This window comes from Coenobita brevimanus, chromosome 18 (genome assembly GCF_032717465.1).
Source record: "Coenobita brevimanus isolate Jiangsu-jjx chromosome 18, ASM3271746v2, whole genome shotgun sequence".
In the NCBI taxonomy this organism is placed as follows: Eukaryota; Metazoa; Arthropoda; class Malacostraca; order Decapoda; family Coenobitidae; genus Coenobita; species Coenobita brevimanus.
In genome coordinates, this window is record NC_136971.1 from 7,581,470 (window position 1) to 7,607,954 (window position 26,485).

The 26,485-nt window shown below is 38.4% G+C and overlaps 1 protein-coding gene across 2 annotated transcripts in view; it reads right to left on the minus strand.

Annotated features, from left to right (window-relative positions):
- Positions 1–214: 214 nt before the first annotated feature.
- Positions 215–26,485, minus strand: part of CaMKI (Calcium/calmodulin-dependent protein kinase I) — a 178,224-nt gene continuing 151,953 nt past the window's right edge. The window contains exons 5-10 of one of the 2 annotated variants that reach the window (XM_080265993.1): positions 21,963–22,086; positions 18,462–18,602; positions 15,749–15,875; positions 10,597–10,684; positions 8,135–8,303; positions 1,432–1,576 (exon numbers count right to left, since the gene is read on the minus strand). In XM_080265993.1, coding sequence (XP_080122119.1) covers positions 1,512–1,576; positions 8,135–8,303; positions 10,597–10,684; positions 15,749–15,875; positions 18,462–18,602; positions 21,963–22,086 — 714 coding nt within the window. In that variant the 3' untranslated portion in view covers positions 1,432–1,511. Of the gene's footprint in view, positions 1,577–8,134; positions 8,304–10,596; positions 10,685–15,748; positions 15,876–18,461; positions 18,603–21,962; positions 22,087–26,485 lie in introns of both variants that reach the window. The other variant, XM_080265994.1, reaches the window with a different exon arrangement.

The window sequence follows — 26,485 nt, forward strand, 5'->3', positions numbered from 1 at the left end:
CTTATCCAGCTTTACTGAGGTACAACACATGCCAGTATGTACACCTGCCAATAAAACATCCAGACAAAGAAACATAGAGCAACTCTGAATAAATTTAGAAACATTAAATGAACATGACCATTTTTGCATACAATAATGTTTTGCATATTAAATGATCACAAAAACAATCCCAACATCACACACGTCTTAAAAAAAATCTGTAAAATGTAACAATAAACCATAGAGAGTTACCTACATCAGAACTCTAGAAAAGTACATATCATTCAAAGTTCTGGGCACAGCTCTGAGCTCAGCAAAAGACATCCTCATCATTATCCTGACCTTTTTCCCACCCAAGGGTGGGGTAAGGTAGGATCCAGACAAGTCTTAAAAAGTGTTTCACTCACGGTCATTACCTTTAGAAACAGCATGGCAAAAGTGTGGCATTACAAACTGGGATATAATAGCAAATTGTCGCTACCAAAAGACTGCAGAGTGAAAAATACTTGTAAATATTATACAAAAATAACTATGAGCTTCTAGAATCAATCACAAATAGAAGGTTGTGATGGCTTCGGTTAACAGGCCTCAGTTACTCTTCATTAGTAACATATCTTCAATTACTCTTTAGCCATTCAATCAGATGATGTACAGTACCTCCATTTTTATTCTCACTACCACGTGACTGTGCTATGTAGCTTTAGGGAGACCTTTCTTTGTTAAGGAGATCCATGGAAACTGTTCCTACTCCCTCTGATGCAAGACTTGCCAAAGTAAAATCAACAGTTTGGGGGTAGAAAGAACAGATAAAAATGACATCTGCCAGTTGCAAGAATTAAATGACATGGATAACATAAAATAATACTTGGATTTCTACCATCAGGATCAATATGGTGAGGTTAATTTTGTAATCCAAGTGATGCAAAATCATATGACATGACATAAGCCCAATGTCCATCCGTCACAGCATTAAATACCTGTAGTTTAGACATATTTACATTACAGTACAGCGTAATAAGAATCAGAATGCACTGCCAACACCATCAATAAAACACAAAAAATATTAAAACTAGGCTGTATTTCAAAGCCTATAAACTTTACACAGACAGATATTAAGCCTTCAGTACAATGACTTATTTTTGCAGTTTATTCTAGCTCTGTTCCAGATGACTTTATTCAACTTGAGAGATTTTGTGAACTGGGGTGATTAGAGTTTGTATATCCTTCATTATTCCCTTAACTACCAGGTGGACTGCCTTAGCTAAATAAATCTGTCTGGCAGCAGTAAGAATAAACTACAGAACTCCATCATTGTAGAGAAGGGGTAAACAAACGTCGATCATGACCAGTAGACTGCAGGCCGGCCCGATCACCTCACACAAACTCTCCCGGATGCAGAACAGCAAATCAAAAACTAAGCCCGGGGTTGGAAGGCTGGGAGGGCAAGCAGCTAGTGTGCATTCTCTCCTCTAGGGGGCGCGCGGGTGGTGTTATTATTGGCGTTGGTTTCACTGCTCTCGCTCTCCCTCTTCTCACGTTGAGTGCTCAGAGCCATTAGCCTCATTTGTCGGATGACGGCCGTGGCATGGTAGGCTTGCTGTTGGGAAGCGGAAAGGAAGGAAAGGTTGGATGTCAGTCATGTAAACAAATATAATACAGTACATATAAGAGAAGGGCGAGAAGATGACATAGTAGGATTAATTTTAATTAAAATAAAAACTTACATAAAGTTTAAGAGATTTAAAATTAGGAGTTTCTGTTCTGTTCTCTTAATATATATAAAAAAAAATCCCATTAAATTTATAATGGAAAAAAAAAAAAAAAAAAAAAAAAAAAAATCAGTATTATACTCAGGGGAAGTATAACTTCCCAACTAGTATGTAAATATTTTCTTGAAAATTAATTCACAGTACTTTTTAGACAGTATAACCTCTGTCAGATTGTATGTCAATATTTTGAGAGTATGGCAACTAACACAATGCTATTCTTTTTATTATTAATTTTCCTGCAGTGCATAACTAATACTGGACATAGCAAAGTATTCTTTTACGTTGTGATCAGAGGATGGCTACCAAGTCAACAAGTACAGTATGGTGGTTCCTCATTATAACCTGACTTTTTAAATGTTCTTCATCTACTTTTAGTACCCAGTAAAAGAAGAAAAACAGTGCAATTGAAGAACTGCTTATGCGCACTGTTCCTTTCAAAGCAAATGTGCCAGTTTCCCTAACACTGAGTACCAATTGCATGGGTAATGTTTTATACTAAGAACACACCCTTTACTTATAAAAAGAACTGCCTGTACTACTTATGTTACACAGAAGATCACATTTCTAAATATGTAACCATTAACAAGATAATTGGTAGGTATGTCACGTCTGCATCAGCAGAAAACAGCTAGGAAATAAATGACTCAATATCAGTAACTGGACTATTTTTAATTGTGCCATGTTTTAAATGTCAAAAAACATAATCAAATATTGGAACTGTGCTTATTTATCAAGATACAGGCAGTCCTTGTTATACATCAGAGACGTGATCCAAAACACCAAATCTTTTCCACATGACTGGTACTTTAAATTGGGAAGACAATGGTATATCAGCCTTACAGATAACAATGGAACTTTAGCAGGTAAATTTTCTGTCATTTACTGACGCTTGTTAACAAAAAATAAATAAATAAATAAATAAACAAATAAAAATAAAATATAAATATAAACCTCCAATGCTCCTCATGGGCCATCAATGGATTAGATGATGAATGAATGAATATTCCTGGTGTACAGGAAACCATTTGGCTTGTCGCTCAGTGTAGAGTCACCCATAGACAGAAGAAATAGGAAAGAACACACATAGTAATTCAGTAAACTTATACATGGGCACCTTTGGAAGCACACAGATTATCAAGGTGGAAGTCAATTTTGCTCCAAGTGTTATGAAGCATGTCTAGCGTGATGAATGCCAGTACCTCTTCAGTCCCATGTTTTAACTATTTGATGCCATTAACCTCCTTGCACATAATCTTGTCATTTATGTAGCCCCATAAAAAGAAATCCATAAATGTGAGATCCAGGGAATGATGAGGCCATGGAACAGGGCAATTTTGCTTAATCCAGTGAGAAGGATGCTTTCCACTGAGGAACCTACAGTCATCCAACCCCCAGCCTAAGAGATATTATGTGAGTTGCTTTATTAGTAACATCATACATTTTTATGATATCTATCACAGTAAAAATTTTAAGCATCATAATCAGGCGAACAGTTTATGGAAACCCTGTATATACTTAGGCTGAGAGGGTTAAAGTTTTATAGTAGGGAGGATAATAGCCTAGCATCATAAAAGAAATCTGATTCATGACTGCTCAGTGCAAAATGAATGACAAACTGAGCAAATCTAATGAGGTAAAGTAATGCTGCCAGACAGATGACAGTTTTAAAAGAATAGTTAGGAGGGAAGATTTCCTGTACTGGAACTGTTATGTTTGCTTGTAATATAGTAGTGGTAGATGGGGGCACTCACCATCCACTCACTCGATGTAGTGCTGCTCTCAGATGCTTGCCCTCTCCTCTCCTTCTTTCTTTTTTTCTTCCTTCCTTTTTTGTATTTCTCTCCTTCATTCTTTCCTCTTCCTTCTGTCTATGGGTGACTCTACACTGAGTGAGAAGCCAAATGGTTTCTGGTACACCAGGAAACCACTTACTATGCTGGGTGGTAAACATATAACCACATTATGATGCCTGGTGGTCTAGTAGGTAATTGAGGCACTCCAGTCGAATTGAGCCAGTGCAGATTTATATCCAAGGGATGGTTGGGGTTTATTGCCCATGTAATGCCACTCAGGGATGAGTGAGGCCCTGGGCTCCTACGCTCCTCATGGGGCAACGTAGGATTGGATGATGGATGGATGGATGGACAAATACATTTTTTTATTTTGTTAAATGCAACAACCATTTAAAGATATCTTCTATAGTAATTTCTTTTTTCAACATCATAATCAGGTGAATAATTTATGGACACCATGAAATTTTCATCACTCCTGCCGCTATCAGATGATTTAACTGAAGTTTAGCAAAAGTCTCTCAAATTAAAAGGGTTAATGAATCCAGTTTATAAACCCTTCAGTCTGAAAATTCTCCTACACTGAAGAAAATCAGCTGTTCATAGTCAGAATAAAGCAAAAATATCTGTTTTAAAGGGTTGATGGTCCAGAAAATTAGTTTATGGCCTTTGCTGCGACTTTACCCCTTCAATTCAACAGTATACTTCATTTCTGCTACTTCCAGACTGCTTTACTCAGCTTAGAATAAACTTTTCAAACTGCAGACATTATATATACCTTTCATTAATCTTTTGCTACAAATAATTATTATTTTTGTTTATTCTTGGCAGTGTTATTCAGATTAGCAATGACGTCTTATACTGAAAAGATTAATCTATCTATCTATTGCCAGACGCCATAATCTCGTAAGGGGTGGCCATTTGACTTTGAATTATTTGTTTTACAGGGAGGGGCACTAACCCTCCACCAACCCACTTGTTGACACGTAGGAAGCACATATGGTTTGGTTATATGGTTACCACCTAGCGTTGTAAATGGTTTCTTGGCTTACAGGAAACCATTTGGCTTGTCACTCAATGTAAAGCCACCTGTAAAGGAAAGAAAAACAATAAGAAGTGACAGGAAAGATGGGAGAAATAGGAAGAGAGAAGGGCAGGCACAGAAAAAGAATGATAAAGGCTAAGAAAGAAGTACGCAGCACTACATCAAGTGAGTGGATGATGGAGTGCTGCCTACTTCTTCTTAGCCTTTATCATTCTTTTTCTGCGCCTGCCCTCCTCTCTTCCTATTTCTCCCATCTTTCCTGTCACTTCTTATTGCTTTTCTTTCCTTTAAAGGTGGCTTTACATGGAGTGACAAGCCAAATGGTTTCCTGTAAGCCAAGAAACCATTTACAATGCTGAGTGGTAACCATATAACCAAACCATACATGCTCCCTACGTGTCAACAAGTGGGTTGGTGGAGCGTTAGTGCCCCTCCCTGTAAAACAAATAACTCAAAGTCAAATGGCCACCCCTTACGGGATTATGGCATCTGGCAATAGACAGATAGATAGATCGATTAATCTTTTCAGTATATGACGTCATTGCTAATCTGAATAACACTGCCAAGAATATACAAAAATAATATTTAATTGTACCAAAAGGGCTAATAGCAACAATGGCTATGAATCAAATAAGTACATTTAACATTTCACATACAGTAAGTCCTCATTATAAGCATTTTTTTTTTTTTTTTTTTTTTTTTTTTTTTTTAAAGCTCCCTCAATCCAGTGACATATATGGTATTATGTTGTATTCTTGCTCTTTCCAGCTAATTTTCTTCTGCTCTGGGGACCTTTTTCAAACTGGAGAGGTTAGATATAATCTTTGTTTACCTCCTCAGTGCAAGTCTTCCCAAATCTGACTAAAAACATCTGGAAATATTGTAGCAATAACACAACAATAAAACATGTCACAAAACTGAAGAGGCTTAGGAGAAAAAATATATAAATATATAAAATCAATACAAACCTGGTCGAATATAGTTCCACTGCTACCTATACAGCTAATCTGCAAGCTTTCCTCAATATAACACACCAGTTGTATGGAAAAGTTGATTTTTTTTTTTTTTTTTTTTTTTTTTTTTTAGCACATCCCTGAATTATATATATATATATATATATATATATATATATATATATATATTTTAGTAGCTGGCAGTGTGCATTTGTTTTACTTTTGAATAAATCACATAATAAAAAAATTCCATCAATAAGCACACATATGCAGCCCTAGTTCTGAATGAGTCTTTAAACTACATATTACTTTTGCTTCTTAATTCTAAAGTGAAGCATCTTTGGTGGTCAGTTGTACTTTCAATCTATTCATGTGAAACTGCACTGCAAATTTTGGGTAACTTATTGTGCTTATCAGATTAAAAGTAATAACTAATACAGGACTGTGATTATATGTGACACACACACACACACACACACACACACACATCATTTAAATACATAAAAACAACAATTTTGGTTGCTAGTTTCTACATCAAAGCATTACATAAAGTATGGTTATTTCTATGTACTGTAATAAAATTGGATTACTTTCAACTCTTGTACTACTCATAAATTTTACATTAGCAGCTTTTTCTTATCTCAGGTGTTCAATAACAGATAATACTGATACAGAATTTCAAATTTCTGTTCAAATTACAATAATATTTCCATTCTGTAAAAGGTAATTAAATGATCTCAACATTATCAACAACTTATTAAGCTATTTCTACACAGGCTTATTGAACATATTAACCCCTCCAAGATGATGATACATTAGTTTATTACTAATACCTCCAGATGATGAATGCTGGTCTATAACCAATCCCATTTTTAAAATCTCTTTTGTACAAAACAAAACCATCTGAAGATAGCAAAACTAGATGTCCTTGGGCTGAAGGGGATAATGTGACCTATCTGAACAAGCAGAATAAGATCCTGCCATTCTAGACATCAGAATGTAATGTACTGTACTATAATAAAGGTCAAAACTTGTAAAGAGATAACATATATCAGTGCCCTTCCACTGGTATTCACCACCACATTCCACAACTTTGTCAGGCATGAGGTACGGCTAAAAAACACATACTGTATACTCTTGCTGACATTGAACAAGCGAGACAGGAAGCACTACAGGGAACTGGTGGAAGACGAGCATGGGCCATCCTATGCTGGATATAAGTACTACAGTACAGTATCTAGGGTCAGATGCCAGGGAATGCACAGCTATAGTACAGTACACACTAACTCACACTCTGCTTCAAAGTAGTACATGTGGAGAGACTCTTTGAAAGTCTGAGGACTTTATCATTTCACAATACTAACTGCCATAGTTTCATATCCATTGCACATTATACTGAAATTACTGTCATTTTACATAAAAGTTAATTCTTTCAAATCCAATACTTTCATATGAAGTACATATTACTGTAAAACAATAACAAATAAAATAATCACATCAATAAAGGTGTGTATTTAAATAATATATGAAGCTATGCAAAGCTTGAAATACAGTACTAGTATTAGCTCTCCAAATGATGAGAGTGAGTGTGGTATGGTGAGGGTAGAGTGAGGGAACAGGCAACGTGCTGTCATGCAGCGTCACGCGTCACAGCAGCGACGCAACATGCTGCTCCAGCAACAACACCCTAGTCTAACACTGAGTCCTGCCATGCACCACCCTACTCAACACCACCTTGTCCTCTGCCCTCTTCTCAACACCATCATGGTCACGGGGTACTGTAGCAGAGTATTTGCTGTGTGGGCAAAAGTGTATGCATTCTAAGTCAGTGTGTGTACTAACATTAATTTTAACTATCTGTGTACTCTTAACTATGGTATATACATTTGCAGTTGGTTATGTTTGTGAGGTGGAACCAGGATTCTGTGGATCTGAATGATGTCAGTTACTCTCATGTGCATTTTATTGGTGATAGTGTTGATAGCTCTCCCACTTTCATTTAGTAAATGTACTTTCTTTGCTTTTTTTAATCCAACATCTACCTCACCCCTACATGGGGGGAGGGGGAATCCTGCTGCTGCTGTTGCTGCTGCTACTGCTTAAGATGATGATAATGCATGTTCTTACTCAACTGTTCTTGCCCAACTATATTTTTACAGCAATGAATAAGGCTCATAATGTCCAGTCTTCTACCAGTATTTTGTCACAAAAGTCTTAAATCTGCTAATGTTTTTGGCACACACAGCTTCATTTTGTTTTTCTCTTGGAGGGAACAGTTATTGCAGGCTTGTGGCCTTTGGTTCCTTCTTCCTCATTAAAAAAAAAAAAAAAAAAAAAATCTGACAGCTGGTTCCATGAGTCAATTACTTTCACTTGAAAACTATAATACCTTACATTTCTATCACCTCTTACTAAATGCAATTTCTGACTTGTGTCCCCTTGACATTTGTCTGTTGGTATCATGTGCTGTAGTGTGTATGTGTGAGCATTTATGCTGAGCCAATGGCCGGCATGGTGGGGAGAGGTAAGCTACAGGCAAGCAAGGCGAGGCTGAGCAAGGTGGAGCGAAGTATGAGTGGTGGCTGGTGGGTGGCTGACCTGGCTGCCCCATGGCCTCCTCCTCCTCCTCCTCCTCCTCCTCAAGCCCCCGTGTCTCTGCCTCCTCCGCTATGGGGGGGCAGGAGGGGGGGGTGTCCACCTCCATGTTGGTGGAGGACAGTGCCAGCCGCTGCATCTTGTGAACCATCACGATTGCATGCATTAGTTGCTGCAAGAGACAAGTTACGGCCCTTCAGACTCAGTGTGGCCGCCACCCAGGCTCATGGCCCTGAGCCACCACACTAATGTGCAGCTACCACCAAAATTATAGCAAAAAATAATACCCCTTCACTTCCTGTCATACAACCACTCACAATTTTAAAATGAAATATTCTTGGCGCATTATCTGACTGATAGTTACAATTTGCTAGTAACATTTTTTTTGGTTGGTCTGAATTCCGTGGTTTTGAATGTGCCTGCTTGGTACATGATATCTCTGTTTTTTACCACTTCTGGTACAACATACTGCTTCCACAATCTGTTCCTCTGAAACTTTACATCTTGGGAGTTCCATTACTGCTACTGCATTCATGTTATCATACCAGAAGATGTGACTTATCAGATAAACTTATATTCATCTGTTCTTCATCCATATCGATAGTATGCATCCTGTCTTTTAGTTTAGTCTTAAAATATTATCAACTTTGTCAGAAAAAAATATGTGTCATTCATCAAGTCAGTGAAGTCGGTCATGAAAAATAGTTTTCTATCTAAGAAAAAAAAAAAAAATCTAAAAACAGTTTCCCCAAACTAAAGTCTTCGTGTCTGGCTTGCAACCAGGGAAAAAATGTATATGAAGTTCAATGTTTTGATTTAACAGCAAACCCTGATAATTATGTTTCATGAAAACACAAAAGTAAAGCCATTAATTGTTCATTACAGAAGGGTTTCCATTCCCTTCCTTTAAGTGTTCAAGTAATCTGACAAATTATATGAGCTAATATCAAACAAAATGATGAGTAATGATTTATTTACTGATCATTCAGAAACATTAAATTTCTTCTATTTTAAAATTTCAATCTAGTTCCAAATACTCCTCATTTACCTTAAAACGTAGGCTAAGGAGTATCAGTAAACTGAAAAAAATAAGCCAATGCTAACAAATGTATACTGAACAAATAATTATTTTAGCAGTCTAAGAAAATCATGGATAAAAAAAGTTGAAAGCTGAAGATTATTATCTGACAACAAATGATATACTGTATTTTAATTTCCCACTAGTAGTTAACAATATAAATTTGTATAAAGAAAGCTATATCTTCCACTTAAATTCCTTTGAGAGAATATGCAGGTTCAGTTACTAAACTGAGAAGTTCAAACTACTATGAATATTGATGGCTTACTTTCAGGGATGACCAGTAAAATGAGATACACAATAATGTACTGTTCCAGACACAAAACTTGGAAACACCAAACTAATCTCTTATTAATATAAAAAGTGAAAAACTCAATAACACGCTCAACACACTGTGAGAGCTGCCACTGCACACACCTGGCAACATTGCAGGAGCAGGACTAAGCACAGTAACTGCCTCTCACGTCTTCTATGCAAACCTCCACCTAGGTATGCAGTCATTTCTGTATTCTTCTGTGCATACTTCCACCCAGATATAGAGCCACAGTTATAAACATTAAGACATAAGCAAACAGTCTTCCTGAATGGAAACATATGATAATTTGTTCAACTCATCTGTTCTAAAACAAGGTACTTAGCTTCTTTCAAGCCATGTATTAATGTACAACCATAGCAGCATGAAAGCAAATAATTGTAAGTCAAAAATTAATAAATTATAAAGTCTGTACCACAAAATATTACAGTAAATACTAAACCTGTACAATATACACAGTACTATTATAATTCAGGAATGTTCAACTGTGCTGTCTTAATGTTAAAAAAATGACTCAATCTTGAAGCTCAAGAGGAAAATGAAAAAGTAACACTAACACAAGACATAGTAAGAGTGAATATGATGTGAGCTGAATACTGAAAGAGAATAAATGCAGTAGGCGAGGCCTGTCAAGTCCCGATAGTGACCCAAACTGTCCCGTAGTAGAAAGAATCGACAGAGACAGAGAACACATAAAGTAATCCCTTTTAAAGGATTATGCTACATATATAAAAAATCCACAATGCAATATAATTTACAGAAATGCACCAATATGCAAGAGTTTATATAAGCACAGTTGCTCGTAAATGCCAGCAAAAATATAGTTTAATGAGTAAGTTTTTCATAGGGCGAATTAAGCCAGAGTGACGCATGCCTAAAAAGACCTTGACAGGCCCATTCGAAAGAAAGGGAAAAAGGGGGTGACTGCTGAAAAAAAGAGAACAGGATCTATATACAGTGTTATATTTAATAATATAAATCCAATAAGAATTGTAAAAACAGGAGCAGATGTGGGGGTGGGAATGAAAAGATGTCACAAATGTGAATACTGGCATGCTGTCCATCAGTGTTTACCTTCCATCGACTTTTTGCAAAATTCTTCTTAAGCTGTTCGGACACAGAGCTGTGGATGTTTCGGTCACTGGCAGCATTACCGGAAATCCTGTAAGAAGTGGAATCAACACATAGTGATGAATGCTATATGGCTGCAAGAACATGAACATTAATAGTCATGGGAGATGTTGCCCCACAATTGTACTGTACACCAGGGCTCATACTCTTGTGGCCTCAGGAGACTCCCTAGCACCTCTTCCTTAGAAAATAACATTACTTATTTTGCCTTTTTGGTAGGTGATGGCAACCCACACACACTCACTTGATGTAGTGCTGTCTACCTCGTCCTTTTCCTTTATCTTTTTTTTTTTTTTTTCTATGTCTATACTCCTCTCTTCTTATTTCTCTCATCTTTCCTGTCAATTTTTATTACTCTTCATTCAACTGATGGTGGCTCTACACTGAGTAACAAGTCTAATGGTTTCATGTAACCCTGGAAACCATTTACAATGCTGGGTGATAATCATATAACCAAATAATGAGGTAATGTGGAGCCTACTATCGTCGTATCATATTGATTAAGGCTCTAACATGCTTACATGCATCAGCCTTGATCACCTAATGATGGCTCTCCACACTGCTCGATCTCTGGCAGCCTCCCTATTCCATTACTTGTGGTGCTACTTTGAACTGAGTGCAGAGACACAAATATGGCATCTATCCAGGAACCAACCCTCCACACTTTTCCCCATGCCTTGCTGTGGCAAGGTGCTGTCTACTGCAAAGGATCATCGGTTCACTGCACAGGACTGCCCTGCAGAGGCGGTTGCTTGCCTGCAGTTGATGGGTCTGTTCAGCCAGACAGATTGGGATTAACAACAACAATGCCCTATAACACATTATTCTAGCAATGACAAGGAGCCTAAACTCAGTGGATCTGTACACCCTGGATGAAGCAGCAGTGATATCCACCCAGGAGCCAAACCTCTTCATATTTCCTGGCACCCCGCCATGGGAAGGGCCCTGATCTGACCCAGGTGATGTGCAGTCTACCACATGGAGGCACTGGATCCCTACATGATGTATATACTGTAGTGTACCTGCAGGACTGTCCCATAGAAGCAGTTGCATACCTGTGGTTGATAGGTCTGCTTGGCCAGACATACCAAGGTTTGCAAAACACCAACAATAACCAGAATCTTATCATTCTCTTGTATGGTATTTATATTTTTTTATATCAGCATGATTCCATAAATGGGTGACCTTACACTCCCTCGTCTGTCTTTCTTTCCTTCATTCTTTCCTCTTCCTTCTGCCTGTGGGTGACTCTACACAAAGTGACAAGCCAAATGGTTTCCTATACACCAGGAAACCATTTACTATGCTGGGTGGTGACCATATAACCAAATTCTGGCGCCTGGGGGTTTAGTGGGTACTTAAAGCGCTCTAATCGGATTGAGATGATGAAGGTTTATATCCAAGGAATGGTTCGGGTTTACTGCTCATATAATGTCACTCAGAGATGAGTGAGGCTGGTCACTCTCATCTTAACCCGAGGCATCCCATCAACGTATGGATACGTTGCAACATTTTGCATTTGCCAGTCCCGATGATGTACTGGTACATTGCGCAATTGCAAGGTTCATAATTTGCACAATTTTCAATTTTTGCGCGTGATTTTTCATCCGTATACATGGGACACCTTCCTCTATTCCTCTACAAGATGCCAAGCAGGGACAATGCCTTACATCGCATAACCCCCCTCCCCCCGGCACGCCATTGTCTCGGCAATTCACCTGTTACCAGTGACCTGGCCAATAAAGACATTCAGGGCCAGAGTGATTCTCCAATCAATGACAATGTGGAGGACAAAGTTTACATAGCATTAGAGGAAGAAACAGTCAGAAATGATGATCAGGTAATGTGGCAAAAAAAAGGTCAGGAATGGTGATGAGTTAGTGAGTGAAACAATGCTTATAATGCCTATATTACTGTTTGAAAACCAATATACTCTCATACTACACATAAATTCGTACCAAGTAAATAAATAAATACTGTTTATGAGTTGTGTGAAATAGTTACCCTCCCATAGAACTCGTTTTCTTTGGTGCCAGCCTGTTAGAAAACCCAGTAAGGTAAGGAGGTACTGCTACCTGGATCGAGTATTTTAAACCTCAGGTGAGCGATTTCTCAATGAATTTTTTATGTTTCTCACCAAATGCTGAGGTTTTAGCCAAAATAAAAATTTTCAAACATACCTCGGGATTAGGGGGTGTCGGAGGTGCGAAATAGCTCGGGACGTGACGAGTTAAATGTCAGGACCAACCTGCCTAGCCCAAGGTTCCTATGCTCCTCAAGGGGCAACAAAGGACTGGATGATGAATGAATGATTTCATAAATAAAATATAAGAAAATATTTAACATACTACAGTACATCCAAAAATATAATGGTATGGAAGAGGTGCTCATAACCTTTCTTATCTGCCAAGTATACAAGCCCATCTCCTACGGTGTGGTACAGTACCATATAGCAACAGACGTTAACTCCTAATAAATCACATAGTACTACACAATCAAGGGCACGCTCTGGAAACAGACAAACCAGATATGGTTCTTGCACTATGACTAAAGATATGGTGATACACTATATGTGTTTTAAAATAATACAGCTTTCTCCACACTGGTACTGTAAATGGGGAGAAATGGCAAATCACTGTTGTTGCCATTTCTAGTGATGAAGTTTGTGTTGTATATGAAAGTCAATTCTTGTAACTGTAACGGTGCAAATGTGCTTCAAAAGCTGGTGAATTCCTTAGGAAGAACTCGTGCTTTTGAGAAATAAAAGACCAGATTATTATTATTATTATTATTAGGTTGGGGTGCAAATTATCCACTCACTGGATATAGTGCTGCTCTCAGGTGACTGCCCTTTCCTTTCTTCCTTCCTTCCTCTTCTGTCTTTCTTTCCTTCATTCTTTCTTCTTCCTTCTGTCTATGGGTGACCCTACATTGAATGACAAGCCAAATGGTTTCCTGTACACAAGGAAACCATTTACTACGCTGGGTGGTAACCATATAATCAAATCGTGGCGCTTGGTGGTTTAGTGGGTAATTATGGAGCTCCAATCAGATTGAGCCTGTGCAGGTTTATATCCAAGCGTTGGTTGGGGTTTATAATGCTACTCTGGGATGAGTGACACTGGTCACTCTCATCTTAAATGTCAGGACCAACTTGCTTTGTTCCAGGTTCCTACACTCCTCATGGGGCGACACAGGATTAGATGATGATGATGATGATGATGATGATGATGATGATGATGATGATAATGATAATGATGATGATAATGATAATGATGATGATGATGAATGTACTTATTCATACCGCGCTCGCTGCCCGAATCACTGACGAGGGCTTTGAAATTAAACCATTGCAACAAGCGTCCTTGGGGATATAAATAGTTCAGTGGCAGAGCGCCTGACTCAGGACCAAAGAGTCGTGAGTTCAAGCTGCGCCCAGGTAAGCTGCCATGCTAGGAGAGGTAGTGCTCTCCTGTCAACTAGCAGCCGTGGCTCAGGGAGTTGGAATGGTCTGACCAAAGGGTCGGAGGTCTGAGTCCACCCACAGGTCACTGGCAGGCATCAGGAAGGGTATCCGGTCATAAAGTGCTACACGCCCCAAAACCTAAGTCCTCTACTCAGGGGCAAAGCCTTAGCTCTTATTAACAAAAGGACATGGGGGGGGGGGATCATCATATTGAACTGTTCATAAAGGTTCCAGCATGCTTGCAAGCATCAGTCTTGGTCACCTAATGACAGCTCTCCACACTGTCCAATTATTATTATTATTATTATTATTATTATTTCCATTATTATTATTATTTCCATTATTATTATTACTATTATTATGATGATGATGATGATGATGATGATAGTAATAATTACTACTGAAATTATGATGCTGATGATGATGATAGTGAAAATTATTAATATTAATATTAATACAAGTGGTAGGTGGTGGTGACCATCATCCACTCACTTGATGTAGTGCTGCCTACTTCTTCCTTAGCCTTTAGCATTCTTTTTCTGTGCCTGCCCTCCTCTCTTCCTGTTTCTCCCATCTTTCTGTCACTTCTTATTGCTTCTCTTTCCTTTACAGGTGGCTTTACATGGAGTGACAAGCCAAATGGTTTCCTGCATGCCAAGAAACCATTTACAATGCTGGGTGGTAACCATATAACCAAACCATACATGCTCCCAACATGTCAACAAGTGGGTTGATGGAGGGTTAGTGCCCCTCCACATAAAACAAATAACTCAAAGTAAAATGGCCACCCCTTACGGGATTATGGTGTCTGGCAATAGACAGATAGATAGATTATTATTATTATTTCTGATTCACTCTCATCTTAAATGTCAGGACCAACTTACCTAGCCCTGGGCTCCTACACTCCTAATGGGGCAACGTAGGATTGGATGACAGATGGATGGATGGATGTTTAGTGGTAGGTGAGGGCACTCACCATCCACTCAATCAATGTAGCACTGCTCTCGAGTCCCTGCCCTTTCCTCTCTTCTTTCCTTCCTCTTCTGTCTTTCTTTCCTTCATTCTTTCCTCTTCCTTCTGTCTATGGGTGACTCTACACTGAGTGACAAGCCAAATGGTTTCCTTTACACCAAAAAACCATTTTAATGCTGGGTGGTAACCATATAACCATATTAAGGCATCTGGTAGTTTAGTGGATGATTAGGGAGCTCCAGTTGCATTGAGCCTGTGAAGGTTTATATCTAAGGGGTGGCTGGGATTTACTGCTCACATAATGCTACTCGGGGATGAGTGAGGCTGGCCACTCTCATCTTAAATGTCAGGACCAACTTGCCTAGCCCCGGGCTCCTACACTCCTCATGGGGCAACACAGGATTAGATGATGAATGAATGAATGAATGAATTATTATCATCATTATTATTATTATTATTATTACTATCACCATTAAAGGTAGCAATGAAACTATTATAAGCCCTTTTTGTAATTTTCTGTGGATCCAATAGCTTGAAAATATAATGAGGACAGCTCAAGAACTGCCTCCTATATGATACACCCATTTTATTGTTACAATTACTTTGTTTACATAATAGATTTTCAGCACACTATCAGTCTTCCAGTCTAGGACATACCATGGATGACTGAGGGACTGCTTGCAGGTGTAGCGCTTCTCCACATCCACACACATCAGTTGCCGGATGAAATCTTTGGCAGAGTCACTGATCTCATCCCAGTATGGAGAATCAAATTCAAATTCGCCTGTCAGGGGGTAAACTCATCAACATCATTTTACATGAAGCTTACTGAGTGCCAGTGAAATACAAGTGGACTTCATTTTCTCAAACAAATTAAAGCAGTTCTCCTCTGAGAAATCCAAATACTGTATGGTACAGTACCTGTATACATTCAAATTATCTTCTCACACAATGCTGCTTAGAGAGGTGTGACTCTTCACCATCACCTTAACCTTTTCATTCCAATACATTTTATTTTATTCCTCCTACCTCCACATGATCTTTCTGAACTTATGAAGGGTATCAAATAGTGGAAATTTAATGAAGATTAAATCAAACCCCCATGGTGCTGAAAGTCTTCATGCTGAATAAAATTGTTTGGAGCTACCAAGAACAAAATTCAAAATATGACAGTTAGATGTCTGGAATGAACAGTCTAGTTCCTGGCTCCTATGCTCTTGATAAAAATGGGCAATAAAGGACTGGGTCCAGGATTGATGGATGTTACAAATCAGAGGAAGATAATTCCAGGACTAACCATTTTCAAAATACAATGATATACAGCCAAATGGAGGGCATAAGTTAGTGGATGGAGCATTAATGGCAGAATCTTATTAGCATTTCACTTCACAAGTACGGAAAATATGCAGCTGAAGTCTGGATGTGCTACTTCACAAGATACTTTATTAAGCAACTGAATAATTTCTGGTTTATACTTGAGGGGATATAGCACCAGACACAAAGGACACTTACGTATGACTTTTAAAAAACTAATTCTGAATCATGAACAACTTTAAATGACGATACAACTATCTCTCTAACATTACATCATCATCCAGACCTCCTTTCCCACCCTAGGGCAGGGGGAGGATAGCAACGTCCAGACACCCAAATTTGCTCAAGATAACGGGCCATGCTTCCATTCACTCACCATTAATGCCCCCGGAATCCTAACTCTATCTGATATGTCATTATAGTATTCTATAATTCATTAACTTTTTGGTGAATGAATTTGGGACTGTGTGTAGGAGGAGGAAGCTGAAAGTTAATGTAAACAAAAGTAAAGTTATGGTGTTTGAGAGGAATGAAGTCACAGAGTGTGCAGTGAGGTTGGATGGTGAGGATATGGAGAATGTGAGTGCATTCAAGTACTTGGGTAGTGTGATGAGTAAGGATGGAACTTTGGGGGATGAAGTACGTGAAAGGGTACAGCAGGGAAGAAAGGTTGTTGGTACACTGAAAGCAGTGATGAGAAATAGAGAGGTGATTATGGAAGTTAAGAAGTCACTGCATGATGGCATTGTGATCCCTACCCTGACGTATGGAAGCGAGGTGTGGACCTTGCAAGAGGGGAACAAGTCAAGAGTGAGAGCAGTGGAAATGAGTTACTTGAGAGGAGCATGTGGAGTGACATGGACAGGCTGACGAATGAAGAAGTGAAGGAATGTTGTGGGGTAGATGTGGATGTGGTTGAAAAGATTAGGAGAAATACACTGAGGTGGTTTGGACATGTGGAGAGAATGGAGGATGAAAGACTGACTAAGAGGGTGTATGTAGGTGAGGTGAAGGGAGGGAGAGGGAGGGGTAGACCGAGGATGAGGTGGAGGGATGGAGTTGAGAGGTATATGAGGGAGGGGGGGGGTGAGTTGGGGGGAGGGGAGTCAAATGGTGGGTGACAGAGTGACTTGGAGGCGTTTTGTCTGTGGCCACCCTTTGCGGGATTAGGGCGTCGGGCTATAGATAGATAGATAGATAGATTAACTTTAAATACTGCATAGTATGGGTTAGAATAATGATCCACAAATGAAAGTATACAGTATAGTAGAGAACTCAGTAGCATGGCCAGGTCTTCAAAAATGAGGAGAAGGGGGCAAAGCCCTTTTCTGGCGATTCCACTGTTCCACACGTTAAATACTCTGAAATTTCAAAAGGACAATGTCTTTCAGTATTATTCTGGAAACTGCTGAAGAATTTCATCTACTGGGGAAAGTGATCTTAGACTTAAGGTTGAGAATAAAAAACTTGTGACTGATACGGCAGTTCCAACACCTGGTCACAAACAAAATTTTAGTAAATTAGATTTTTATCACTCTCATCTTAAATTTCGGGACCAACTGCCTAGCCCCGGGCTCCTACACTCCTCATGGGGCAATGTAGGATTGGATGATGAATGAATGGATTAGATTTTTAATGTTTTTTTCTTATTTCACCCCAAATTCTGAGATGCTGAGGTCCCACTACACAGTGTCTCAACTATTTTACTTTTCTCATCAGCTTGATGCAAGTTCTGTGATAGCCATCCTCTCTTGCTGGAATTCCAGGAGGATCTCCACACCCCCAAAGCAAGATACTTATTCAAGTTATTAGTTCATCAAAATGTACCATTCACATCCTACATATTAACAACTGTCATTAAAAATTTTTGAGATGGCAAGACCCCACTTAAATATGTTATTCTCACAACCACTCAATGATTTTATTACACTGGAAAAAATCCTTGCCTTCTAAAGAGGTAATATTTAATTTACATTAAAATATCTATCTATCTATCTATTCCTCTACTTTTATATCTGCACATAAGAGATGCAACAATAGGAGAGTGTGGACCCACCTTTTAAGATCTGTGCAAAGAGGTTTGCATCATTTTCATCATAGAAGGGAGGGTAGCCACATAAGAGAATGTACGCTATCACTCCTATACTCCAAACGTCCACAGCCTTACCATATGGCTTCTGGGCTAGGACCTCGGGAGCTGAGGGTAGGATGGAATGAAAAGTACTACAGTTACATAATAAAACCTGATTAAAAACTTTATCTTCCAACACTGATGGCCAAATGCTTAAAGGTTAATTCATGAACAAAAGGTAGGTTTCTAACTGTTAAAAGACTTATTAGTAATAAAATGCCTGGTTCGTAAATGCTGAAGGATATAAATACAGTATACTGAACATTTGTGGTTATTAGATATAATCAGCTTGCATCCTAACAATACAGACTGCTGTCAGCAACAATAGAGAGAGACTAGGCACATTCTATCTTTGTTATGTGCTTCAAACACTATCATCAAAACTTGGGGTTAGTCTTCTCCTTCACAAATTAAGGTTTAAGCATAGCCTATGGCCATAACAACCAATGCATTGATGAAATATGAATTAATGAACTTTACAATACTAATATATAATAGGAGACTATACTTTATTATAAACCTATATAAAGCTAAGAGAACCCAGAATTCATTCTTCCATTTCTTCATTCCCGCACATGAAGTATACAGCAATGCAAAGCAGTGCACAAATATGGGGTCTGATTGAAGAGTATCTGACCATATTTTTTTTCGTCCAAGCCAGTAGGAGCAAGGGGATGTGACTCAGTGCAATGTCACCTTGAATCTTTGTGCGCATTATTGAATATGTTCAACACTACTGCTCAGCCCAGTCACTCCTGAGCAGCATGTGTTTGAGGACGGGGGTTCTTCTTGCTCGTCATATTTTTGTTTTGTGCCATGATGACCGAGCAAATTGAGCAATGTTGCATCAAATTTTGTCAAAAATTTGTTGACACACACCCTGAAACCATCAGAAAGATTTAGTAGACTTTTGGCACCGAAGCTATGAGTGTTACACACAGCAGGTTTGGAGAAGGTGAACTACATGCTGAGTGTTTTTTCAACTACCAGGATGTTATTCATTAAAAGTACACTCCACAAGGCCAAACAATCAATAAAGAGTACAGTACTATCCGGGAATTCTCCGTTGCCTACTGAATGCAGTTCATCGCAAGAGAAAAGAGGTGTGAAAGGCGAAGGACTGGCAGCTCCATCACAACCATGGTCCAGCCCACTCACCCCATCTCATCCAAGATTTTCTGGCTGAACATAGGATCACACAATTCCGGCAGGCTCCCTACTCTCCTGACATGGTTCCCTGGAAATTTTAGTTATTTCCTAAAGTGAAGATGCCACCGAAAGGTTCGAGATTTGAAGACACAAATGAGATACCTGTACAGTATAGTCAATTGCAACAAAGATCTGGTTGGCAATCCCTAAAACTGACTTTACAACATGTTTCCTGCAATAAAAGGACTGCTGGACTAAGCGTGTTGAGTCCCCAGGGGCATATTTTGATGGAGATTAAAATCTGAACTCAGTTTTTTTTTTCCCCAAAGCTAAAGATCAGATACTTTTCAATCAGACCTCATTTATCCACCTCAGTACATACCATCATTCTGGATGTGCTAAGGTTAATTTTTTTTTTTTCTTAATCCCTATATTAGTGCAGAACTGAAACAATAAGAATTTATGGTAAATGATTGACATTTTATCTAACATTATATTGTGATGACAAAATGCATTATTAGAAAACTGACATAGAGACACAGTGCAAATGGACATGAAACATGTAAAACAATCAGAAAGAAAATGGGAGAGAGGAGAAAAACATAAACAGACCATCATCATGGGAGATGGTGGCTCAATTGGTAGAGAGGTGGTCTGCAGTCCTACTGGACACAGGTTCAAATCCCCGCTGGGGTAGGGAACAGTTTAAGGATCTAAATTTCATAAAAGCAGACTTTACTGATCTACCAGACGACCCGCTGACATGTCGTAAAAATAGCCCTACTAATACCAATACACCAGTCCTGTATGAGACAGCCCTAGCATGTATTCAATATGGATGGTGGGTGTTAGCACCAAAAGTGGTGACATGTAGAGGTGTATGGCATGCAGGAGGTCTACTGTGCCTTGGGAGCATGCTGCGACTTCTATGTCCAGAGTCGGACACATTAAAAAAAAAAAAAAAAAAAAAAAAAAAAAAAAAAAAAAAACTATACAGTATCATCCTGCTTCCTAACGTCTTATTCACGGACAAAAGTGAGGGTTGTTGTGGTCCCAGGTTCACTTGGACATGAACTCAATGCTCTGAAGAAATCTGACCATTTCAGCCATGCACTCCCACAGACATTCTGTTGAGGTTATGTTGAAGTGTGCTTGTGCTGTGAGAGCGAGTGTACGTGATGGGTAAGAGTGCTGTGCTGTGGTGTGAGGAATTTCATTACAGTGAGGGCAGAGTTGATTATCTATGACTTGCATTTTACACAAGTACTGTACTAAAGAGAAAAGGGTGATGCCTACATAATCTAGATGGGTGAAATAATGTCTTGCTGGTAAGGGCAAACTCAGTACAATATGATAAATATCCAGAGGGGGTTCCATGAAGATTTGTTTGGTTGAAGGTTTGTGATGGCTTAGGTGGCAATATGTTTGTGAACTACAATGCTGGGTCATGGTGGAGTGATGTTTTCATGGAATTCTGCGTGGTGTAGAGATGTTTATTTTTATTCTTTGTGGTGAGGGTGGTGTAGTATGTAGCTGCAAGGATGAGATGTCTTATGAAACTTGAACTGTGTGTTTGTTAATCTGGTCCTTCACTGGAAGTACTTTTGTTTTTTGGTGAAGGTATTCTGTACCTGTGATATCTGTGTATCTGTGTCACAAATATAGCCTACCAGGAGAGCACAGCCAGATCAGATATACAAATGTTCCTCAAAGCCCTCCACACACTTAAAAGGGACAATGATAAACTGCATCATTGGTATAGTCCATTTCCAGGCCCAGCAGTCCTCCCTATACACAAAGATGGCATTACACATCTTCACTTGTCAACACCTAGGCACTAACACCCACCACACATACTGAATACATGGTAGGGCAGTCTCATTCAGGAATAATGTGTCAAACTTAACAGGGATTTATTGCGGCATGATGGTGGATTTTGCAGAAAGTGCGCCATGATTGTTGCACCAAATTAAAATTCCCTAACTGTTTCTTGTTCCAGCCAGGGATTTATCTTGTGTCCTTTCGAACAGCATTCCATCACTCTAACATTTGACCTAGGCATCCATCACACTGGTATCACTAGGCAAATAAATAAATAAATGTGTGTGTGTGTGTGTGTGTGTGTGTGTGCACCAGTATATATCTATATCTACTTATCTATGTGGATTGATAGAGATAGAATGACAGATAAAGACCGAGAAATTGGAGGACTGATGTATGAAAACTGCTTGCCTACAGGTGATATTACCATAATATTTATCAACGGTGTGCACTAACCCACATATCCTGGTGTGCCACACGCAGTTGCCATGATGCCAGAGTCCTCCATCTTGCTCAGACCAAAGTCACTGATCATTATCTTGCTGTCCTCATCCTGGCTGAAGTATAGTAGGTTCTCCGGCTGGAGTGGCAGAGAAAGGGGGAGTATATAGTAAGTGCTCATCGTACGTTACATGGAATGTTCTTTTTTTGCTATTAACCTCTTCATTCCATATTGTTTTTTTTATTCTTACTATTTCTAAATAATTTTATTCTGCTTTGGAGAGACTTTTTGAATGGGAAAGATTAGATGTAGCAATCATAATCCCCTTCACTATCAAATTTCTACCTTAAGTTGAAGCAAATCACCTGAAGAAGAACAAATAGGCTAATATATACATCATTATATTCAATGGACCAAGCAAGGAGTACATTATTAAAGAAAAAAAAAAAAAAAGGCCTATTACACTTCCAATGATACCCACAAGCTGATTTATCAGTTTCCCTAATTTACAGTACCAACAAGCTGTGATATTTTGGAACAAATTTCACTAACAATGAGACATGCCTGTATGGTGCACTGTTTTCCTACTCCTTCCCTATCAACACCCTTCATCCTAAGGGTGCCTTTTTAAAATGTATTTTGCTGTTACCAGACAATTTTTTTCCCACACTTCCTCTTTCCCTATCAACCCACTTAACCTTAGGACATCTTTTTTAAGGTCCATTCCTGCTGCTACTAAATAACTTACTCCTAGCTAAGGAAAGCCTTTTCAAACTGGAGGGGTTAGAAAGAGTCTTTATTAACACTTTAACAAAAAAACATCATTCCCAAGCCAAATTCAAGTTGAATTAAAATTATTAATAGCAACTTGATTAAAATGAATATGCTCATAATGATAAAGTTAATGACTGAAACCGAAGGATGTCTTTTAGCTCCAACATAGTTACAGGTACAGTACGTCCTTTTTTACTACATTGCAGGTCTTGTACCGAAAAAAAATTTGACAATACTGTACAGTAATCACCTTAGGAAGAGTGAAATCTGGTGGCAAAGGGATTAATAGGTACTGTTTCTTTGGTTTTCAGTTAAAGAGTTCCCACACAAGCGGAGGGAAAAATTTGGTAGTGGCAAGGAAAAAAGCTAAAAGTCATCATCATACTGAAGTACTTAAAATATCCTGCTATCAATAGACAGTTTATCAAACCTAAACAAAATCTCTCATAAAGAAGGAAGGCAAATTCCTGTACAGTATAACAGTTCCACTGACCTCCTCAGTATGATTTTTTGTTATTCCTAATGCTACATCATTTCATTCAGTACAGGAGAGACATCTCATTGTGAAAGGTTCAGTATTTCTACAGGTTTATCTTGTTTCTATTTGTTCTCTATAGTCTTTCTCTGTTTTTCGTTTGAATTACATTTTTACACTTTTTCCTATTCTCTTTATTTGCCTCCCCCCCCCTCCCTTTTCCTTTTCAGCCTTTCTCTGCATTTATTGTACCTGTTTCTCACACTCTCTGTAAAGTACAGTCATTCTTCATTTTATAACTCTTTCATTCTTTATGCAGTTTTCCTCCCTCATTCTTTTACTATCCCTATTTTTCCTCTTTTCTTCTTCTTCTTTTTAATCTCTTACTTCCAGTCACTTCTTCTGAGATGTCATTTTCTATTATTCTTATTTCTTTCTCCTTCATATTTTACGTTTCTCTCATATATTTTCTCCTTCCCTTTCACCCTTCTCTCTTCCTTCTCATTTCCTCACCTTTTTCTTTTTCCCTCAACTTCTCTTCATTTCTCTCTTCTCTATTCCTCCAATCTACCTTTATCTGCCCAATCCGCTCTCATCCTTCCCATGCTTCATTAATTCTAACTTCTTCTCTCTTTCTCTCGTTTATCTACTTTAGTGATTCTCAAACTATGGGTCACGACCCAAAGGTGGGTCGCGAGAGGAATTTTGACGGGTCGCGGGACATAGAATACGCCTAATGCTTTCAATGTATTTTATTTACTTAATTGAAATTATTATCTTTATTTCCCTATTAGCATATTCATAATAACTATGATAGGCTATATATCGGTACTCTCTCTCTTTTTTTACCCTGTGGGTCACAGTCTTGAAATATTCCAAATTGGGTCACACACTAAAAAGTTTGAGGACCGCTGATCTACTTTCTTTTTTTTTACTCACTTCTCCTGTCATTCTACCTCTCTCACTCTTACTCTCTCTTTCCTCCCTCCCCTCTCTTTCCCACTTCTTCCCAGCTTTTCTTTTCTCCCTGACTTTATTCTAGCATCCCTTACCCATCGTTCTTCCTCTTTCTCTCTCTCTGCATCCTCTACCTCTGTTTCTGTCTGTACATGTGTCTATCTGTCATTCTCTCTACCCTTTTCTCCTTCTCACTCTGTCCACCTCTCTCTATCCCTCTCTCCACCCCTCTCCTCTCACTCTCTTTTCCGCTTATGGCAATGTTTTCTAATAATTAACAGGTCCAGAGTCAACAAGCTTGATGGATGAATGGGCCTGACCTTTCATCACCCTCCATAAAAGCCTCATATTCCTTTTTTTTAATTTCTTGTGGCAAGTTTCCAAGATGAAGTGGTGATTGGCAGAGGGGGGAAAAGTTAAGTGGAATTCTGATGTAAGTGGATGGAGTTAGGTAAGAGGAACCTAATCTTAGCCCCTTTATTCCAATGATGTGTTAGTTCACTTTATATTCCTGCTGTCTCCAGATGATTTTATTCAATTTAAGAAGATCTTCCACACTGCAGTGTTTAAAGAGGCTATATCTAACTCTTCTTGTGCAGGAGCTGGATGCCTTCATGCAATGGAATCATTACAAATGGGTGGTGGAGTTGCCTGGTTATACAGGTACAAACATCCCTCAGCTGGCTCCTTACCCTCTAAAGGAGGATGGTGGACTGCAGGATATGGACAACTTAAGCCTACAGTCCATGGGGATCATATTTCAATGAACCTGGTACTACAACATCTACCATTAAACTCTCTATCCCCTCCAGTTTGGAAACTTCTAACCTGCAAAAAATTGTCTAGATGTAGCAAGAATAAACCAAAATATACATCACCAGATGGAAGAAAGTTAACATACTGGCAGTTCTCTTAAGTGAGAGGGGGTTCCAAAATGTTACAGCTTATTTATAATAATGTTACTGTGAAGCTGGGGGAAATAATAGCAAATCAACTTCATAGGCAGCAAAGAAATATTAACAGACATATCTTCTGCAGTAGTGTGTGGATTTAAAAGCAAAAAATAACATTTAAAAATGTAACATAACAAGGACTTAGTTACATGAAATAAAAAGCTGGAAAGGCTTGACTTAACTCCTGTATGATTTTTCTGACTCCTTCAGCAAGGTTATACTTTTATTCTTCATATCTCCACATTATTTCTTATTATTTGGAGAAGACTATGCATACTGAAAAGGTTAGAAAAAGCTGTAACTTCTCAGTTTTAATCCTTTCAATCCAAGGGTTCTTATCTATTTTCTGGTGATAGCAAGACTAGAAGTTAATCCCATCACTTTGATTATGCTTTTTTCACTACATTCACACTACCTCCTGATGATTTAATTTAGTTTAAGATAATATTTTCAAAATGGTGAGGTAGATAGTGCTTTCAGTAATTCTTTCACTACCAAGTGGCTCTCCTAGGTGGAATACAGTAAATAACCTGGAAGCAGCAAGAAGAAACTACTTACAAATGTATGGCACTGCAGCAACCTCTCTTAACACTCCTCTTCACCTCTCCTTCTTCTACTGCCTATTTAAACCCTCCACACAGTGTTTTTAAGTTTACAAGGGAAAAATGTGAAAGGGTTCTTGGAAATAAAAGTTGTTAAATGAACTCACTTCAGAATTTTCCTTTCCATCTTATTTTTTGTCCTGCTTTAATATGAAAGAATGAGTCACTCTAAGAAATGCATAAACATACTTACATTATTGCAATGGTACCTTTACCTATTATGTCTTCATCTTTATCATTTAAATTTAATTTCCCATATCTATAAGGGGTGGGTAGATTAAAGATAGGCTCTTTGATCTTAAATCCTGCTATTCCCAATCCATCCCATTCTGTTACTATCTGCCTGTCTATACCCTTGTACTTGTATGTCTAATGAATACTTGCCTCACCTTACAATTAATGGTTTCATTTCGTTCATACAAGGCATTTAGTTCTGAAGGGGCAAAGACACCAAATGTAGGTTTTGAGAGAATGGGGTCTAAAGTGCCTCAATTTTGGATCTGGTGTAGCTCCATGAACAATGGTTTATTTACAACAAATGAGATACGAAACTGTTTCTCTGGAAGCTCTCCATGCACTGAATCAATAAAATGGTAGATTTATGAATATACTGCAGATTCTTATTATTTCTCCATATAGCATGCAGCATTGTCTATAAGAAAGTTATGGTACAAACAGATAAAATTTATTTATAATAGCAAGTACTGGATATGTAGGAAAAAATATACATAATCATTTTATGAATGGAATTACATTGTTTTTAATAAATTAATCTA